The sequence below is a fragment of the Cetorhinus maximus genome, chromosome 17, assembly GCF_964194155.1.
Source record: "Cetorhinus maximus chromosome 17, sCetMax3.hap1.1, whole genome shotgun sequence".
Lineage (NCBI taxonomy): Eukaryota > Metazoa > Chordata > Chondrichthyes > Lamniformes > Cetorhinidae > Cetorhinus > Cetorhinus maximus.
Genome location: NC_135895.1, coordinates 97,796,463 through 97,815,283, shown reverse-complemented (window position 1 = coordinate 97,815,283; position 18,821 = coordinate 97,796,463). Strand labels below are relative to the sequence as shown.

Below are 18,821 nucleotides of genomic sequence, written 5' to 3'. Positions count from 1 at the left end.
CTACAGGGGCTTGACAGGATGGAGAGGTTGCATCCTGTGGCTGCGGAATCTAGACATCGGGACAGTTTCATGATAAGAGGTCAATCATTTAGGGCTGAAATTAGGAGAAATTTTTCACTCAAAGGGTTGCGAATCTTTGGAATTTTCTACCCCAGAGGGTAGTGGATGCTCCATCGATGAATACATTTAAGGCTGAGATAGACAGATTTTTGTTCTCTCAGAGAATCAAAGGATATGGGGAGCAGGCGGGAAAATGGAGCAGTGCCAATGATCAGCCATGGTCATGCTAAATGGTGGGGCAAGCTCAAGAGGCTGTAGGGTCTACTCCTGCTCCCATTTCAGATGTTATGTTGTCTTACTTTCCAATCAATGAACTTAAATCTTTACTTTGCAAAGCCACAGAAGCTGCTACTAACTCTCAATGCATTTCAAAACAACTTATCATTTGGTCTCTCACCAAAATGATGTTCATGGATATCGAGATTCCTCTAAAATCACTCTGTGTGTGTTGTAGTTGAGATCGTTCTGTTCTACCAATCCAAGAGATCCCAAGCAGTCTTCACTCTCTTCCTGGAGTTTGCTGATATTAAGAATGACCAACCATTCATTCAATCTTATCCACTGTTTTGCTGTCCGTTCATTAACTTCTTTCAGATCGCATGCCCTTACTGCACACAACCTCTATTTCTCTTTGATCTCCTTGTCAGGACAAAAGCAATCTCATTGCTTTGAATTCGATAGCACACAGTTGCTAAATATCTAAATTCCCAACAACCTCAAACCAAACTAAGTTTTGACAACCTTGAAAACCCTAACTCCTGTCAAATATAATTCCCAAGTGTCCCCTTGAAGTCTAGTTACAGTTTCAAGCCAAATGTTTCCCTCTCCTCAACAATTCTTTAGTTCAAGACCATAGGCAAAATTCAATGCCTCACCGCTCCCCCACCTCCAACCCCACAATACAAGGCACGTTTAGATTCAGGGCGAAGTGTTTGATTGGGTGGGAGGGTACGGTTGGAGAAACCACCGCCTTCCCAACTCACCTCGAACAAGCTCTGGGTGGAGGGTGGCTTTCCTGCCCAGACACCAATTGAGGCCCTCAAGTAGCCGCTTAAGGACCTCATCCCGTCATTGCTGGTATTCTAACAGCAGCAGCAAGGAACCTGGCATTCAGAAACACCGCCCAGCAAACCCTGTCAGGTTTGCCTGTGATGTACTGAGGGGGTGAGGATTCCCTTGTACTCAGGCATTCAGTGCCCATTTGAGGGACCTGGTGTGGGGAAGGGGGTGCCCTGCAGGAAAGCAATCTCCACCCCCAGCCTAGTTGTTAATCCCTTTCCCCCACACTCGCTGGCATCCCCAACCCATTACCCTCATCCCGTCCATACTTACCTCTCTCCATAGGGATCCAAAGTCAATCTAAAGTCCCCTTGAGAGCCCAAGTGCAATACCAGTCGTGGCCATCATACCCGGTGACACTGCCGGTACTGGAGAGCTGCTGGACTCTCATTGCTGGCAATTCTCAAGGGCGGGAATTTTGGCCTCGGGGCTTAATTCAACAGGAGGTCCGATGCTATTCAGCTAAGTGCCAGATTGCCTTGAAAATATTTGACGTGGGGTTCCCACCAGTTTTACAGCCTGTAGACGTGAACCCCATCATGAACATTAAATCCCACCCTTTTTTCCTATGTTGGAAGACTTCACCATCTTTCTGGGGCTCCTGGATAAGATAGAGAAAAAAGTTTGTTGCTTGACATGTGACCTCTCTTTCCTGTTTCCAACATGCTTCTCTCTCCATTGCAACCATTCTTGTCTCAGCTTTATTGATGATGAACTTAATCAGGCAATCAACATGAAAGGCCTAATCCAATCAGGAGCTATGTTACTTTCTCCATTGAAGGGAATGTAGTCAGTCTTAGGTGCTGACACATAATTTAAAGAGGCCTTTTAATGCCTCTACAAATCAGAGTCCACTTGCCAACCAATCAGCATTCACTTCTCATATAATATGAATTGCTGTTTTCCCCTTATATTGGTATTAAAAGTGTCCTGATAAGTGCAAGATGAAAAGCTTCGACATGTTTCTTTTTTCAGCAATACTCAAGTTTTGTACTATCAAATGACTATATGTTTAAGTTATACTTATAAGGTTTCAAAATAGAGCAACGCGCTAATTGAAAAAAATGTAACCCGTAGCTGCTTCACTATATTCAGAAAGCTCTTTTCTCATTTTTGTAAATTAAATGAAAATAAAGTTTTAAAAAGCTAATTCTCGAAAGCTGCATCTTTAAACAAAATAAGCATTTATATCCAAGCGAGTTCAATGCTACGGTTAATATTACCTCCATGATATCTTTAACGAATGGAGTCCACCTGGAAAGCTGATAGCTCTCTTCATCACTGCGATCTTTCCGAGAAGGTTTACGGTGCTGGACATTCGACTGGAAATATACGCGCATTAGAATTACGACTCATTAAGCAAATTTTAATACAATTTTCATTGTAAACCATTTTTAAACAGGTTTAAGTTAAATGTTTCATTTAAAGTAGTTATTGATAAATCTGTGCAAAAGGAAAAATATTTAAAAAGGTGGAAGAATGCTAATGACAGTGAAATGCATCTGTTAATTTAAAGCTGCCCATCAACACACTTTCTCCAAGACAAGAAAATGGTTCTAATGGTTTTCAAAAATTAGTGACAGGACCTGCTTGAGTTCCAGACTAAAGTCCAACTAAAATGAAACATTAAAATGTGAAGCAACTTATAAATTACGCTGATAGTTTAACTTACAGAGAGGATGGGAACATCAAGATATTTCCAATTTTCAATGATGTCACGGTCATCTGTAACCTTGCCATGCTGGATAAGTTTGCTAAGGTTCTCTTCTGTGGTGCCTTTAACAGGAAACAAAAGCACAAATAGGAAAAGCACAGTGAATACAGTTAATTTTTTGTGATTTTTAAACATTATCAGTGGTGTCAATTTAAAAACTTTACCACATAGTACCAGTGATCATCTTATAATGGAATCCCATCAATTTTATTTTTCAAACCTATATCAACACTTACACACACCATTCTTTCCAACTTCCAACAGGCAATATGTTTGAATATGCATGATAAACCATTAAAAAGGTTTTCTTATGTGCCTATCCAAGCTGCTAGATAGATAGAAGCACATTATTTCAGAGTACTGTATAAGCAGCTGTTGGAAGTTCTGTGCAGAAGTTGAGGAAAGAGTAAGAATGGATCTAAAAGATTCATAAAAATAGCCATCACCTTTATTTTGCAGCAAAATAAATTAGTTCAGGCTTACAGTCAACACACCAAAAATATCACTTTGTTTAACTGAGTAGGGTAAAAGGGATAGGACGTTATTATCTATGGTACACAAACAATTTACTTGGCATTCCAGATGTGCAAAAATGGGAAGGTCTAATGAAATTTGGAACTTTAATGATCCAGTATTCAAACTACAAGGACCAAGCATGAAAGCTGAAGACCCTTGTCACATAGCTTTAGTGGCTTTCTCTAAAGGGCCTATAAACATTCCACTGTTATTTGCTTCAAGACAGAGAGCAGAATTCATCCAAATTTGCAAGATCACACTGTTATTGTATTAACTTACACGTTTGGGTCAGTTTAAAACTTGATTTCAAACATTATTTTAATAATTGGGCAACATGTGACTGCGCATCTTTTGAAAAAAAAAATCACAAAGGACTAAGGTCAATAATAATCTTACATTTTCGTTGTGTCTGGCTATAGACTGCAACAAAACACTATCATCTTGTACTTCTAGATTAGTTGAATTTCTACACTTAAATAGATTAATTTGATTCAAAATATGATTCTCGTGTATCTCAGGCTAAGTGTATGCATTTTTTAAACTCAGCAGTGAAAAACTACAGGAAATCCCATGTTTTACAGGGGAAATTACCTGTATAAATAGCACAGGAAAACAAAGCTAAAAGATAGCTGATAGAAACTTCAGGTCTGTCTCAATCCAAAATGCAGAACACAAAACAATGAGTCCAAACTTTCCCATCCCTATTTATCTGCTTAAAGTAAAAATCTGTTAAGTGTTGTTTGTATTGATTCCAGCTATGTCCTTTAAGCAGGGAGCTCTGGAAGATTTTCAAGACCAAGAAAAGTTCGTGCTGCACTGTAAATTTGTTGCATTTTATTCCACTACTAGCAGCTTTAATTAAACCTAGATTAAAAAGTATTATGGCACCAGTTGCCATGAACAATAAACTAAATTACTTGTGCCACTAATCATAAAATTGTATCTGCTTCATGCGAAACAATGACAAATTCCACCCCTTGAATAAGGCTCATTACCTTGATATAAAAACAAAATCTGGAAAACATCACGAGTTGGTGCCATTGACATGAAACATTTACATATGCATTTTAACTTGTAAAACTGTTAATCTTTCACACCACTGGATTCACAAGAAAGAAACAAAATGAGCACCAGATACTGAACAAATGTCATGTTTACTGTACCATTTACGTAGAAGATATAGAGTAAGATGATCCTTAATTTGTCAAAACTTTCAATAGACTTATCCAGCATAATAGGCAGAATGATTCTCATGGGGTCCTTAATTTTTTGCCTTTGTGCATCAATTCCAATGGCTAGGTCCTTAAGAAAAGAGAAATTTACTTACTAATAGAAGTCAATGCTCAATATATCCTTGAACCAGTTGCTTATTTTGACAATTTATGTCAAAAACATGCCTCAATCTTTTAATTGCCAAAAACTATGATAAACTATCATTTACTTTGCGATATTGTAACATCCAGCATATATGGATGCTCAAAGAACACTGTTTACCTGTTCAGCCTTGCATAGTTTTTCTACCGTCCCATGGAAAAACTTCATACAGTCTTCAGCTAAACTCAGGTGAACTGTTTGCTACAGTGGGGGGAAAAAGACCAGTTAAAGAAAACACCTTCAATCTAAATCAGATTTAAACAAAAGCCCCAGTAAGTCACATTCCAAATTTCACGCTCAGATGCTATGTAGTGACTTAAGGACAATCCCTTTCAGCTTTTGACTGTAGAATAGCTCAGTGTACAGATGATCCAGTTATTATAATTTTTTCTCTACTTTGTGCCATTTAACTAATAGGACAATAGATAATACACAGCAGTGTATTTAAGCCTGTGTGTGCAGCAGGAATGCCAAAACTGTTAACATGTACACATGATAAGTGTAGAAGCTCGCTAGGATTTGCATGCCTATTATAACAGCATGACCTCATTACATTGCCATAACCTCCCCTCCCACCATCACCCTGCCTCCTGGAACCCAGAATCTGGGAAACTACCTCCATGACCTTCCCTATCGCCTCCCAAACCCCGGTGGCTGAATTTGCTCACTTTTTTTTGTAAAGCATTTGGGATATTTCACTAAAAACAATGCAAAATGTTACCCCAACTCTCCCACCTCCAAAAATATACAACTTATCACATTGGAAAGATTATTTAGTTTTAGTCCCCTGCTATTTTCAGGTAAGATTATTCTACAATAACTGTATATACTGGAAATAAAAAAATTTAAGGACATTACACATATTACAATGAATTAAGGACTGATAATGAATACAGACATTGAGGAAACATTCAGTGCAAACAGATTAACTATCTCTCTCAAACATTATCTCACTACAATATATTATACAATACGTGGAATTCAAAGCAGCTTTTTAAAAATAATACCTTGGTCTTTTGCTTTCGGTAGTTAGGCAGCTTTTTCATCAGTTGAGATAAAGAGTTTACGGTGTGCTGGAAGACAAAAACATTTCCAGAAAAAAAATCAAAAGCAAGCATTCAGTAATGAGGTTAAGGACTAGAAACTACTGCATTCAGTCTAGCTGACGTAATTCACATTGCTGCAGATTTTGCAGGTTTAGGGTGAGAATAAAATTAAGTAATTGAATAAAAGGATTGTTATTTCACAAGAGAATTATGGATCGGGAAGGCGATTCAGCCATCCATTCATATTAAAACCTCCTTTCAGCATCTAATTTTTTTTCTTGAAATACTCCAGGATTTTCACTTGCATTTCCATACCTGTAATATTATCAAATGCTCCAGATCTAATTTTTCCACTCCCTTAGCTAGCTTATACACCACAAAGGGGATCTTTCAAAAGCCTCCTTCCCTGGCTGAAAAGTCTCTCTGGTTTTTCTTTCTGTTTAAGGTGCAAACAATGAGGGATCAACATTGCAGCTCTTCAGTGCAATATTTCCAGCACTTCCAATTTCTCCCTCATGACTTGGTAACCAGGAACTGGACACATTACTCAAGATGTATTCTGACCAAAGCACTGGAGAGTTGTCCACACCTTCCATTAACTTGTATTCTATAGTTTGATTGATCGTTACACTACACTCAACAAATCCAATTAATGCAGAGTAGACTAAGATTCCTTGGTCTTTTGCATCCTCATCTTTATTTGTTTCAACACCACCTTTCTTGGAATCTCTCTTATTTTTCCTCTCTCTGTGAAGTACTGTATAGTTGTTCATATTTAACTAACCTACTATTGGTCAACCCCAGTTACGTATTTTATCCAGGTCGTTTGAAATTCCTCAATTGTCCCTCCTACTTTAATATCATCTGCAAATTTTCCTACTTTCATTGAATATCTGGATTACAATTACTTATTGTCCACATACACACATGCCTAAGAGCTAGTGCACAGCTACAAACAGTACTTGAAAAGGAGAATAGAATGTTAGTCATTATCTGAAGAGAATCATGGGAATACAAAAGTGAGAAAGTGATATTTCAATTGTACAGAACTTTGGTCAGACCCCATCAGACGTACTTTTTGTTTTGAGCCTCAGACCTCCTGAAAGACATAGGAGGTTTGAACTGGGACAACACAGATTCACAGAATGATACCAGTGATTAAAGGGTTAAAGTATGAGGACAGGCTGCCGAAAGTTGCCTTGTACACCTTTGAGTTTAGAAGGTTGAGAGATGACCAAATCGAGGCATTTAAAATGATAATGCAATACAATAGGGTAGATATAGAGAAACTATTTTCAATGGAGGGGGGAATCCAGAACAAGTGGGGATAATTTTAAAACCAGAGTAAAGTCATTTAGGAGTAGAGGCAATGATGGAATCTATAAACGGCATTAAGGTAATAAGAAGGCTAATGGAATGGAATGCTATCCTTCATTACGAGGGGGACTGAACATAAAAGGAAGGATGTTATGCTTCAGTTATACAGGGCATTGGTGAGACCGCACCTTGAATATGGTGTGCAGTTTTGGTCTCCTTATTTAAGGATGTAAATGCATTGGAGGCAGTTCAAAGAAGGTTTACTAGATTGATACCTGGAATGAGTGGGTTGTCTTATGAGGAAAGGTTGGATAGACTGGGCTTGTTTCCACTGGAGTTTAGAAGAGTGAGGGGTGATTTGAATGAAGTATACAAGATCCTGAATGGCCTTGACAAGGTGGATGTCGAAAGGATGTTTCCTCTTGTGGGTGAGTCCGGAGCTAAGGGGCACTGTTTTAAAATTAGGGGTCACCCTTTTAGGACAGAGATGATGCTGTGTGACTTTGGAATTCTCTGCCTTAGGAGGTGGTGGAGGCGGGGTCATTGAATATTTTTAAGGCAGAGGTAGATAGATTCTAGTTAGGAAAGGGAATCAAACATTATCGGGGTGAGATGGGAATGTGGAAATCGAAACACAAGATCATCAGCCATGATCTTATTGAATGGCAGAGCAGGCTCGAGGGGCCAAATGGTCTACTCCTGTTCCTGTTTCTTATGTTATGATATAGTTCCTTCCCTCTTCTTTGTTAAGAAAGCAACTAAACCAAGAAGCTGTGCTCAGAAAGAGGGATATTGACTCGGAAATAGATGCAGAAATTGCCAGGAGGTATAGTCACTTCAAACTTTTTATGTTAACCTTCATCCAGGGATAGCAGGCCAGAATGTACACTTGCCTGAATTACAAAGGCTGTAACTGCTCTGCCAGTCAAGTTGGCAATAGTGGAGCAATTAAAGTGGCAGCCCATGGCCAGCCCTTGATACCAGTTCTCCTGTCAGTCTAACTCTCTTGGAGTCTCCATGTAAAGCTTATAGAATGCTCATTATAGGAAATGTGCATAAATACTTACCTTTCCTTCTGTTGTCTGCTGGCTTTTAGAAAGCTCCTTTACCAACTTGGGTATTTTTCTATTTAAAAAAAAAGTTAATAGAATGCTTACTTTTCAAGTCAAAATAATTGACGTCTTCAGCATTTGTCCCTGTTACACCTGGGATTAATGTAATCAAATTGCAGGGCTAATCTTACTGGGATCACAGAGAGTACTTTCAGATTTAAATGTTAATAACTTGATCGCTAATTAATAAGTAACTATTAAAACAAGCAACATCTTCATGAAAAAAATACTTCACTTGCATGCAACATTATGACAACGAATGCACTGTTATCTCTCAAACAAAAAAAAAGATCTTCAATGCTTTGACTTGAATTTTTTAATCATGTTCATGTGTTGTGATGGTTATTGTATTTCATATTATTGGCCGTGATCATGAATCATTGGTTGATATCTTTAAAAAATGTCTAATTCCCCTTAATCTTTCTTTCGGTGTTGCAGTATAACTTCAGCTTGAGGTTTAACAGGTCTAGGTCAACATCTCTGCACACCAGAGCAGTCAGCAGTTATCAGGCAATCTGCACCACAGCAGATTGTGGCTGCTTCAGCATTCTAGCAGTGAAAAGTGATTACAATAACTAACCAGAACCAAATTACTGCAGCTAATTGTACTGTATAATTGTTCATTAATTAGTCAGTCAGCTAAATGCCCTCAATTAAAATGATCTCAAACTGTAACATTACAACAGCTTATCGACTCTACAATCTTGAAAAGGTATTAAAGCCGATTTCTTCTTCCCTACTTATACCATTTATGGTGGAGAGATGCCCAGTGAAAACAGGCTCTTTGAATTCTCTTCCTCCAGAGAGACAACAAGGCTATTGTGGCTGGGACCAAAAGATCAGAAATGGAGGCAAGGGAGAGGAATAAATTAAACATGGGAGGTCTCCCTCCCATGAAGAATATTGTGCTGTGCTGCATCATTTTTTGTAGCTCTTTTTAACTATAAGATTAATTTTGTCTTACTAAAACTGTTCAAAACAATACTTACAATCCTCTTCAGTCCACAAAGGAAACCTGCTACAGGTACTTCACCAATTGTAGATTTTATTTACCCTAACATGCATAACTCTCCCTCTTAACATTTCTTTGCATCTCTTGAGAAAGTGTCTACCCTCCACCTGGCTAACAACAGTAATTGGGAAGTCGCAATGTGAACACTCCAAGCAGAAAACCACAGCCTAATACAGTGTTGATGTTCCAGCCCTTTATGGGTCTTAAAGGAATACTGGATTTTCTGTGGTATTGCTCATAGTGAGTCAGAGGACATACCATTCAAAAGCAGAATACTGCAGATGCTGGAAATCTGAAATACATACAAAAAGTAGAGGAAATACTCAGCAGATCAGGTAGCATGTGTGGAGAGAAACAGTTAACGGACTGGGTTGCCGCAGAGTCAGGAAGATTCTTGGGGGTTCTTTAAAAAGGCAGGTGGAACCGGATCCCAAAGACCCACCCTCATTTCCAGCAAGCAGGTAGGGGAGGGGTGAGGGCTAGAGGTTTTAATATTGAAAGCAACTGGGGCAAAGTCCCAGAGAACTAAGGCGGGCCTTTTAACCAACCCACCCACCTCTCCGTCCCGGCACTCAGCAGCCTCAGTGGCCACCTCCGAACTGCTTCCGGGGTCGGTGGGCCCGACTCCAGCAATCACCCAGTCTCCTAGAATGAAAATTGCACCTTTCGAGGCACTTGCCCCCCGCAGCACCCCCCACCTCCACTCCCACCTCCGCAACAACCCTCCCAACCTCCCAAGGCAGGCGTGCTGAGCAAAAATTTCCTGAGTCCTGCTACCCACCTGTAACATGCAAACTCAGCCCAACATTTCAGGTCAATGACCTTTCATCAGAACTGGGAAAAGTTAGAGATGTAATTGGATTTGAGCAAGAGGTGGGTGAAATGGATAGAAAGGTCTCTGATAGGGTGGAAGACAGGAGAGATAATATATATTATATTATTTAGTTGGATAAGAGTGTTGAACCACAAAATGGACGACATATTATTCTGCAGCTAAGGTATAGCTGTATCCCTTTAAGGCATCAATGTCTAACTGTTATTAAGTAAACAAAGGGGAGAATTTTCTCCCCGTCGGGAGGGTTGGGCGGGAGCGGGCGCAGCCGATCACTGCTCGCGATCAGCTGGGCATTGCCATTTTACGTGAGCGGGCCAATTAAGGCCCGCCCGGAAGCGCTGAGCACTCCCTGTGCAGGCAGGGGCTGAGGGGGGTGCCTGAGTGGGGGCCTATGCTCTTTCGCACATGTGCACAAAAAAGTGCAGAAATCTCCCTCAGGCACAGAGCTGCCTCAGGGCAATTAGTTTAAGTTCAGGAAAATATAATAAAGGAAAAAAAAAATTTTAAGACATGTCCCTCCATGTTAAACTGTCACATGAGCTGGATCATGTCTATTAATTTTATTAAAAACTTTTACAAGACTTTAAAAACCTTCATGAAACCTCATCCCGCCCATGGATCAGGTTCCATGAAAAATGTGAAGGCCGCCTGGGCTCTTCGCCTGCCCCGCCAACCTTAAGGTTGAAAGGGCAGCTCAGGTCAATGATTTAATTGATTGTTAAATGGCCTTAATAGGCCTTTGACAGTTCAGCGGGCATACAGCCGAGTCGGCTGCACACCCACCGAGCTGAAAACCTGAATGATGCCCAGTGACGTCGGGATGCAGTGTCACCCAGTGTCACTTTCGTGCCAAAGATTCTACCCAAAGTTTCAGGTTAATTGACTTTTCCTACAAGCTACATCATGTGTGTGAGACACATTAGATTAAAAGTAAAAAGCTACACAAGCCCAGACTTTATGTGCTTTTGTTGACAGTATATGATTACAATATAACAATGTAAGTTTGAAAACTCCCAATAGCAAATTTTTGAAGTTTCAAACTAAGCACATGAACAAATCTATAATTGCCTTGTAGAATATGAAAAGCACACCAAAGAAAGTGATATCCTTACAGGCGGAGTTAGCTGGCACTGGGGGAATGACAACAATTGGGGAAAGGTCAGACACTGTAGTGCACTAAACCGCAGTTCAGTGAGTCACTCCATAACGCTGTCTGTATTATTCAAGCAGCACAAACTGCAACATCACTGCTGGATGTTGTTTTACTTAACTTGCATCTTGCTAGTTATTGTTTCAAGTTTCTTTTGTCCAAAACCAAACTTTGTGAATAATATTTTGTTACATGTGCTTCCTTTGTAAATTATAAACAGTAAGACACAAAATCCTTGTTCAAGCTGTACCTTGGGGCATGGTGGCTAACAGTTTCAACATATCAATGCTGCCAATTAGTTCCAAATAGATACGGATATTCATACTTTTGTTTTTACAGGGCACGAAGAGAGAAGAAATTTGTAATGTTTTAAGGTTTCAAATTCAAAACAGAAGGGGCTTATACTTACTCGACAACTTCTGCAATATGCAAATGCCGCAATTTTACCCACAGTTCGTCATCCTCATTCAAAAGGGCTTCTTTGGATGAGGGGTCATCCTTTGTTTGATACCTAATAAAATTTTAAAATAACAAAATGCAGGATTTACTGTCATTCCTTTCCCATACAATAAAAATTAATTGTATTGTAATTCAGAGAGCTGCAATCCCCACCACCTCAATTCAAACAGCAAGTTTACCCCCAGTGTGTAGCTGCAGATGTCAGGTGAGGAAGGAACCAGATTCTATTCTCTTATCCCACAAGGTCGCTTAACTACCAACCTTCATAACCAAGGATAACATATGAATAAGCCTTGTGACTTTATGCCTTAAACCCCTTAAGTACTTTACACACTACCCCACAATACCAAGTCCTAAATTCAGATTGAACCTGACGAACTGAAAAATATCAACACTGACACTTTGCAACTTCTCATTGATACAAGTAGTACTTCATCTCTCTGAGCCAACAGGTAATACTGGCATTTAATCTGGTTTTATTGCATTTGTTACATTCTGACAGTGAAACAAAGATTTACAGCAGATGAGCTGCTGAGGCAAAAACCAGTGCCAGTTCCTTTTACCATTGTACCCTAACTCAGCAGGGGTGTGGGAGACAGGACAGAATATTAGAAAGTAATACCAGGCATGGAATGTTGAGAGGGGCAGATAGCACTAAAATAGAGAATAGTAAGTTAATAGATGGAGTCAGAGTAAGGGAACAAGTAATGAAGTCTAAATCAGGGTTACACTGCATGTTTGTGAATACACAGAGTATAGTTAATAAATTGGGGAGTTACAGGCACAGATTGCCTTGTGGGATTATGATGGTGTAGCGATAACGGAGACCTGGCTTAAGGAAGGGCAGAACTGGGTTACAAAGTGTTCAGAAAAGATAGGAAAGGGGAAAAAAAGGAGGGTGGCATTTTTGGTTAAGGAAAGTATTGCAGTACTGGAGAAAGAGGATGTGTCAGAGGATTCAAGGACAGAATCGATTTGACTGGGGCTAAGGAATAAGAAGGTTGCAATTACATTGCTCGGTGTAATGTACAGACCACCAGCTAGTGGGAAGGATAGAGAGGAACAAATCTGCAAGGAAATCAGAGAAATGTAAACATCGTAAATTACTTATAATGGGGGACTTTAATTACCCGTATATAGACTGGGATAGTGGTAGTGTAAGGGGCAGTGAGGGATAAGCGTTCCTAGATTGTGTTCAGGAGAATTTCCTACAGCAGTATGTGTCCAGTCCAACAAGAAAGGAGGCACTGCTAGACCTGGTTCTTGGGAATGAGCTGGGCCAAGTAGATCAAGTGACAGTGGGGGAACATTGAGGGGTCAGTGATCAATGTATCATAAGGTTTAGGACGACGGTGGAAAATGACAGGGGTCAATCTAGAGTAAGAATAATCAACTGACAGAGAGCGGGCTTCAACGGGGCAAGAACAGAGCTGGGCCGGATAGACTGGAACCAAAGGTTGGCGGGAAAAACAGTAGCTGAACAATGGGCTACCTTCAAAGAGGAGATGGTTTGGGCAGTCAAGATATGTTCCCTCAAAAGGGAAGGGTAGGACAAACAAATCCAGAGCTCCCTGGATGACAAAGGAGATAGAAATTAAGTTAAATAAGAAAAAGTGCTTACAAAAGGTGTCAGGTAGAAGATACAATTGAGAACCAAGCTGAATACAGAAGATTCAGAAGGGATGTGAAAAAGGAAATACGAGAAGCAAAGAGGGATTATGAAAAAGACTGGCAGCTAACATAAAAGGAAACCCCAAAGTATTCTATAAGCACATCAATAGTAAAAAGGAGTAGGGCCGATTAGGGACCAAAAAGGCCCTACACAGAAGCAAGAGGTATGGCTGAGGTGTTAAATGAATACTTTGCATCTGTGTTTATCTACGAGGTAGATGCTGCTCAGGCCATGGTGACAGTGGGGGAAGCTCAGTCACTAGAAGGGTTTAAAATTGATAAGGAGGAGGTATTGGATAAGCTGTTGGTACTTAAAGTTGATAAGGTACCGGGACCGGGTGAGATGCATCCAAGAATATTGAAGGAAGCGAGAGTGGAAATTCAGAGGTACTGGCAATAATCTTTTAATGTTCCCTGGATTCAGGGAAGGTGCCGGAGGGCTAGAGAATTGCAAACATTACGTCCTTGTTCAAAAAGGTTGTAAAGATCTACCCTGCAATTATAGACCAGTCAGTTTAACTTCAGTGGTGGGAAAACTCCTAGAAACAATTATTTGGGATAGAATTAATAGTCACATGGAAAAACGTGGATTGATTGGGAAGAGTCAGCATGGATTTGTTAAAGGAAAATCGTGTCTAACTAACTTGCTGGAGTTTTTTTGAAGAGGTAACAGAGATGGTTGACGAGGGCAAGGCCATGGATGTGGGCTTCCAAAAGGCATTCGATACAGTGCCACACAACAGACTTGTGAAGAAAGTTATAGATCGTGGAATAAAAGGGACAGTAGCAACGTGGATACAAAATTGGCTGAGGAATAGGATACAGAGTGAAGGATAATTTCAAAGTTTGCAAAACTTGGGAGAATTGTAAACTGTGAAGAGGACAGTACAGAACTTCAAAAGGACATTGACACATTGGTGGAGTGGGCAGGTAGGTGGCAGATGAAGTTCAATGCGGAGAAGTGTGAGGTGATACACTTTGATATAAAGAACATGGAGAGACTGTATAAAATAAAGGATACTATTCTAAAGGGTGTGCAGGAGCAGAGAGACCTGGGTGTATAAGTCATTAAAGGTGGCAGGGCAGGTACAGAGAGCTGTTTCTAAAGCATACAGTATTCTAGGCTTCAATAATAGGGGCATAGAATACAAAAGTAGGGAGGTTTTGATGAACTTATATAAGACACTAGTTAGACCTCAGATGAAGTGTTGTGTACAGTTCTGGGTACCACACTATAGGATAGATGTGAATGCATTGGAGAGAGTGCAGAAGAGGTTTACAAGAATGGTTCCAGAGATGAGACACTTCAGTTATGAGGAAAGATTGGAGAAGTTGGGACTGTTTTCCTTGGAGAGGAGAAGGTTAAGAGGAGACTCGATAAAAGTTTTCAAAGTCATGAGAGGCCTGGACAGAGTAGATAGGGAGAAACTGTTCCCGCTCGTATATGGATCGGCAAAAGAAGCAAAAGCAAGGTGAGAAAAAACTTATTCACAAGAGCAAGTAGTTAGGGTTTGGAATGCACTGCCTGGAAGTGTGGTGGAGGCAGGTTTAACTGAGGCATGCAAGATGACATTGAATGTTTAAATTTTTTTTTATTTAAATAGAAACAACGTGCAGAATGGCGGTGAAAAGGCAGGAGATTGACACTAAGTTAAAATGCTCAGAAAACTGATGCAGACAAGATGGGCTGAATGCCCTCCTTCTACACCGTAACAAGTCTGTGATTCTGTGAAGACAGTTTATTTACTTAAAAAACAGAAACTCCAGTCCATAATATTTTCCTAACAATTATTTTATGGTTCTCCCACCCCCAACCCCATCTTCCACCCCATCAAGATGTTGTATCAGAGCAGTACTGTATTAAAAAGGTTCTCCAATTCTTACCTATAAATATCATTTTCAATTGAAACTAGGTCATGAGCCATGGCCTGAAAGGTTAGCTCATGCAATATTGTCGACACTGGATCAAAGCCACGGTCAATTATTAAAAGCTGTGACTGGGTTTTTCCCTGGAATGTTACACACCACAAATTAGTTATTAACACACAATAAAATTGCGCAGACAGGTAAACAAATCAAGTAGTCACCACCCTCCCTCATATGCTTGAATTTCAAACTACCTTTGTACAGGACTCATTGTGTGCATCTGTATACCATCCAGTCTAGTGTCCTGGTCAGCTTTATTACATTTTGTCCTGTACACAGAACAAGTGGCACCTAGAGAGAGTACAGCAGCTTGCATTCACATTCTCAGCAGGTCATTTGGTATACTGCTAGCCAAAATATGACTAGGGTGTCACTCATGATGAGGTGTGAAACAAGTAGATGTGTTTACACTTATAACATTTGTGGTTCTGTTGGAGCAAGACCTGAATGATGGGAGACATCAAGGCTCATCTATCGTTAAAGACAAAATAAGTTTCGTTTTAGGCAATGGTTATGGAGCCAAGCCACAATGGAGCTGTGATAGCCCCAGACTTGGTGGTGGTATATGTGGGCTGAGCTCACCAAAGGCCCGACTGATCCCAAAATGCTATAGTGACACCAAGCTGCACAACTGCATGCTGAGGGCACTGATATGACGCAAGAGCTAATCAACCAATAAGCTTGCTTCGGCAGTCTTACAACAAAATGAGCATTGAAAACTTTAAATTGAATCAGAATCTATTAAGTTTTAAACATTTCCTACCTTTATAATGCGTTGTTCATCTATTTTGTAATGTTCTGCTAACTTTTCCTCGACCATGTTTGCAAGACACTCTGCATTATTTTCAGTCTCCCTGGATACAATGACAAAAATATCAGAATGGAAGAAAAAGAAGATTCTGATTCAATTCATCTTCCTACCTTGACAGAAATGAGTCACGAATTAGAAGTCACCTCTGAAACTTTTGTATCATTAGAACCAATTAACGAAGTTTCGTAGTTTAATAATCAGTTCTTGCTGGGTAAACAACTCTGTCATTGCATTTTGTTCCACTGGCCTGCAACATCTTAACACCAAAATAACATCAATACATAAAACAAAACCACAGGAGAAAACAGCTGTAGATTGAAACAACCAATGGAGGAGTCAAACAATGCTGAAACCTTAAATAAAAACAGAATTTACTGGTGATGGACAACAAGTCAATCGCATCAGAAAAAGAAAGACGGTATTTTGGGTGTAATGCTCTGCCCAATTATAACTAATCTATAATTTAAGTAAACCAGTTTTCTTTTCCCCTAAATGCAGACCAACCTGCACTTTGATTTTAATTCCATTTTCCAGTATTCTTGGGGCCAGTTTTGACTTTGTGGTGGCAGAAAACAACCTCTTAACAGACCAGCTGCCCGCAATACATCCTGCCTGATTCTCCCTTCTACTAAAGTCAATGGCAAGGAAAATCAGACAGGGTCTATAAAGGATGACAGATCTGCAAAGACTACTTCCTATCACTGCTGAAACCCCTTTTGTATTTACACAGGATCTGACAGAAGGTGAGGTCAGTTGCCCATTTAACAATTTGTGGTCAACAAATGAGAACCTATCATTTAAAAACCAATTGGACACTTTAATAGGGACACTTTTGGCTATTTACAATGCACGAATTAAGATGATCCAAAGTGATTTCCCCGTCTATGTTTCTCTTGTGAGCTAAACCTGTGATCAACAAATAGGAACCAAGTCAAAAAGATACAATCCATGTTTGATTAAAAAATAACTGCAAAACAGCATGTACAAAACATATTTTAAAGTTCAATCATTTAGTAAGAAAGTTATTAACTACAGGCATTATACTTAATGAAACTGTTAACTGAAACATAAGTTAAATCTACAATCCTGGGAACAAACATATAAATGAAGAGCTACATTAGATCTGTTAATAATAATTAACCACGAGTAAACCGCTATACCCCAGAAGTATTCAGTAGAAAGTAGGCACCTAATTTTTTTGTAACTGATACATCTCATAATTCTAGAAAAATAGTTTTCTTTCTAACTCCTCTACATGGTTAAATGGTACTTTGGTTCCCAATGGCTGCTAGCAAATTTGTTTTCCCCATGTGCAATTGTGTCATATACACCAAGGTGGACCAAGGTTCAGTTTGCACAGGTCACAATGCAGGATGTGTACTTAGCAACAGAGCTATATTTTATATCAGTAGCAGGGAATGTGGAGTTTGCCCTATTTTAATGTGTCTTTTTAAAGAAAGACTTGCATTTATTTTGCACCTTCCACAACCTCAGGATGCCCCAGAGCACTGTACAGCCAATGGAGTATTTTGAAGTGATGTCATTGTTGTTATGTAGGAAGGGCAGCAGCCAATTTGTGCACAGTACACTCCCACAAACAGGTTATCCAGTCACTGCATTGCTGATATTGTGATGTTGATTGAGGGACCAAAATTCTAGGGATAGCTCCTCTGCTCTTCTTTGAAACGGTGCCATGGGATCTTTTATGTCCACCTTAGAGGACAGAAGGAGCCTTGATTTAACATCGCATTCAAAAGACAGGAGCTCCAATGGTGCAGCATACCCTCAGTACTACACTAGGTGTGTCATCCTAGATTTTATGTTCAGGTCTCTGTTGTGAGGCTTGAACCAACAACCTTCTCACTCAGTATCAAGAGTGTTACCAGCGAAGCCATCACTAACACCTTTTAGTCGTCATCTTCACCAGGAAATTCTCTGACTGACAAAATGGGTAATCTGCTCCCAAGCTCCTGTAATGCTACTCTTAAGCCACCTGCATTATACAAGCAGCATGGGTAGGTATTCCCTACAGGGAATGGCAAAGCCTCAGCAGAACAGAGAACAAAATTGTGTTCAGTGCATTATAAGCACATGCCCGCATCTCATCACGGAGGAACATTTCTGAAGATGTTTTTTGAATGCTAATATGATGGAAGTATTAAAGAATTTTTTTCCCTTACTGTCCAATTATCTTCTGCCCCAAAGGTGCAGACTCATGTCAGGGTAAGTTTCCACAGAACCAGGACATATATCGTACCTGGCCCAAGTAGCCATTTTCCATATGAACCTAGACAGTGAGTGAGTGTTGGCAGATCACTTATTCGTACGAGGGAGCATTCACAGGAAACATGGTCCTGCCCTTAATCCTTACCCACACATGCAAACTTTCCAATAGGAAAGCAACCATGAACAGGTGCCCTCGCTGATTTCCTATGCCAAGGATTCTGAAGCCAATTACAACAATTGCCCTGTCTGAGGAGAGCTAACAGCATAAAAGGTAATAGAACTTTGGACCTACTTTGTATGGCCCAGCTGTACACAGTGCAAAAAAATCTATGAAGAACCATTGGGAATCTGAGTGATGAAGTGGTACCCAATTAAATGAAATAACATCATCTGAATCAAATTGTTGCTATAGAACTCTGCTGGTTTTAGGTCATCCAATTAAATATGCAGCTATAGAAGCATTATGGAGTCACCATTTCACCCAAGAAGGGTAGAAACTAAATACTGATAGTGCAATTCATTCACTGGCTATT

At 39.9% G+C, this 18,821-nt stretch overlaps 1 protein-coding gene across 3 annotated transcripts in view; it reads right to left on the bottom strand.

The window, feature by feature from the left end:
* The window catches only part of stxbp3 (syntaxin binding protein 3), a 53,735-nt gene that overhangs the window by 7,336 nt on the left and 27,578 nt on the right, over positions 1-18,821 (bottom strand). For 2 of the 3 annotated variants that reach the window (XM_078561705.1, XM_078561708.1), the window contains exons 8-16: positions 16,015-16,105; positions 15,210-15,334; positions 11,605-11,706; positions 8,154-8,211; positions 5,731-5,796; positions 4,844-4,924; positions 4,513-4,651; positions 2,792-2,895; positions 2,343-2,441 (exon numbers count right to left, since the gene is read on the bottom strand). In XM_078561705.1, the coding sequence (XP_078417831.1) occupies positions 2,343-2,441; positions 2,792-2,895; positions 4,513-4,651; positions 4,844-4,924; positions 5,731-5,796; positions 8,154-8,211; positions 11,605-11,706; positions 15,210-15,334; positions 16,015-16,105 (865 nt within the window). The remainder of the gene's footprint in view (positions 1-2,342; positions 2,442-2,791; positions 2,896-4,512; positions 4,652-4,843; positions 4,925-5,730; positions 5,797-8,153; positions 8,212-11,604; positions 11,707-15,209; positions 15,335-16,014; positions 16,106-18,821) is intronic. The other variant, XM_078561707.1, reaches the window with a different exon arrangement.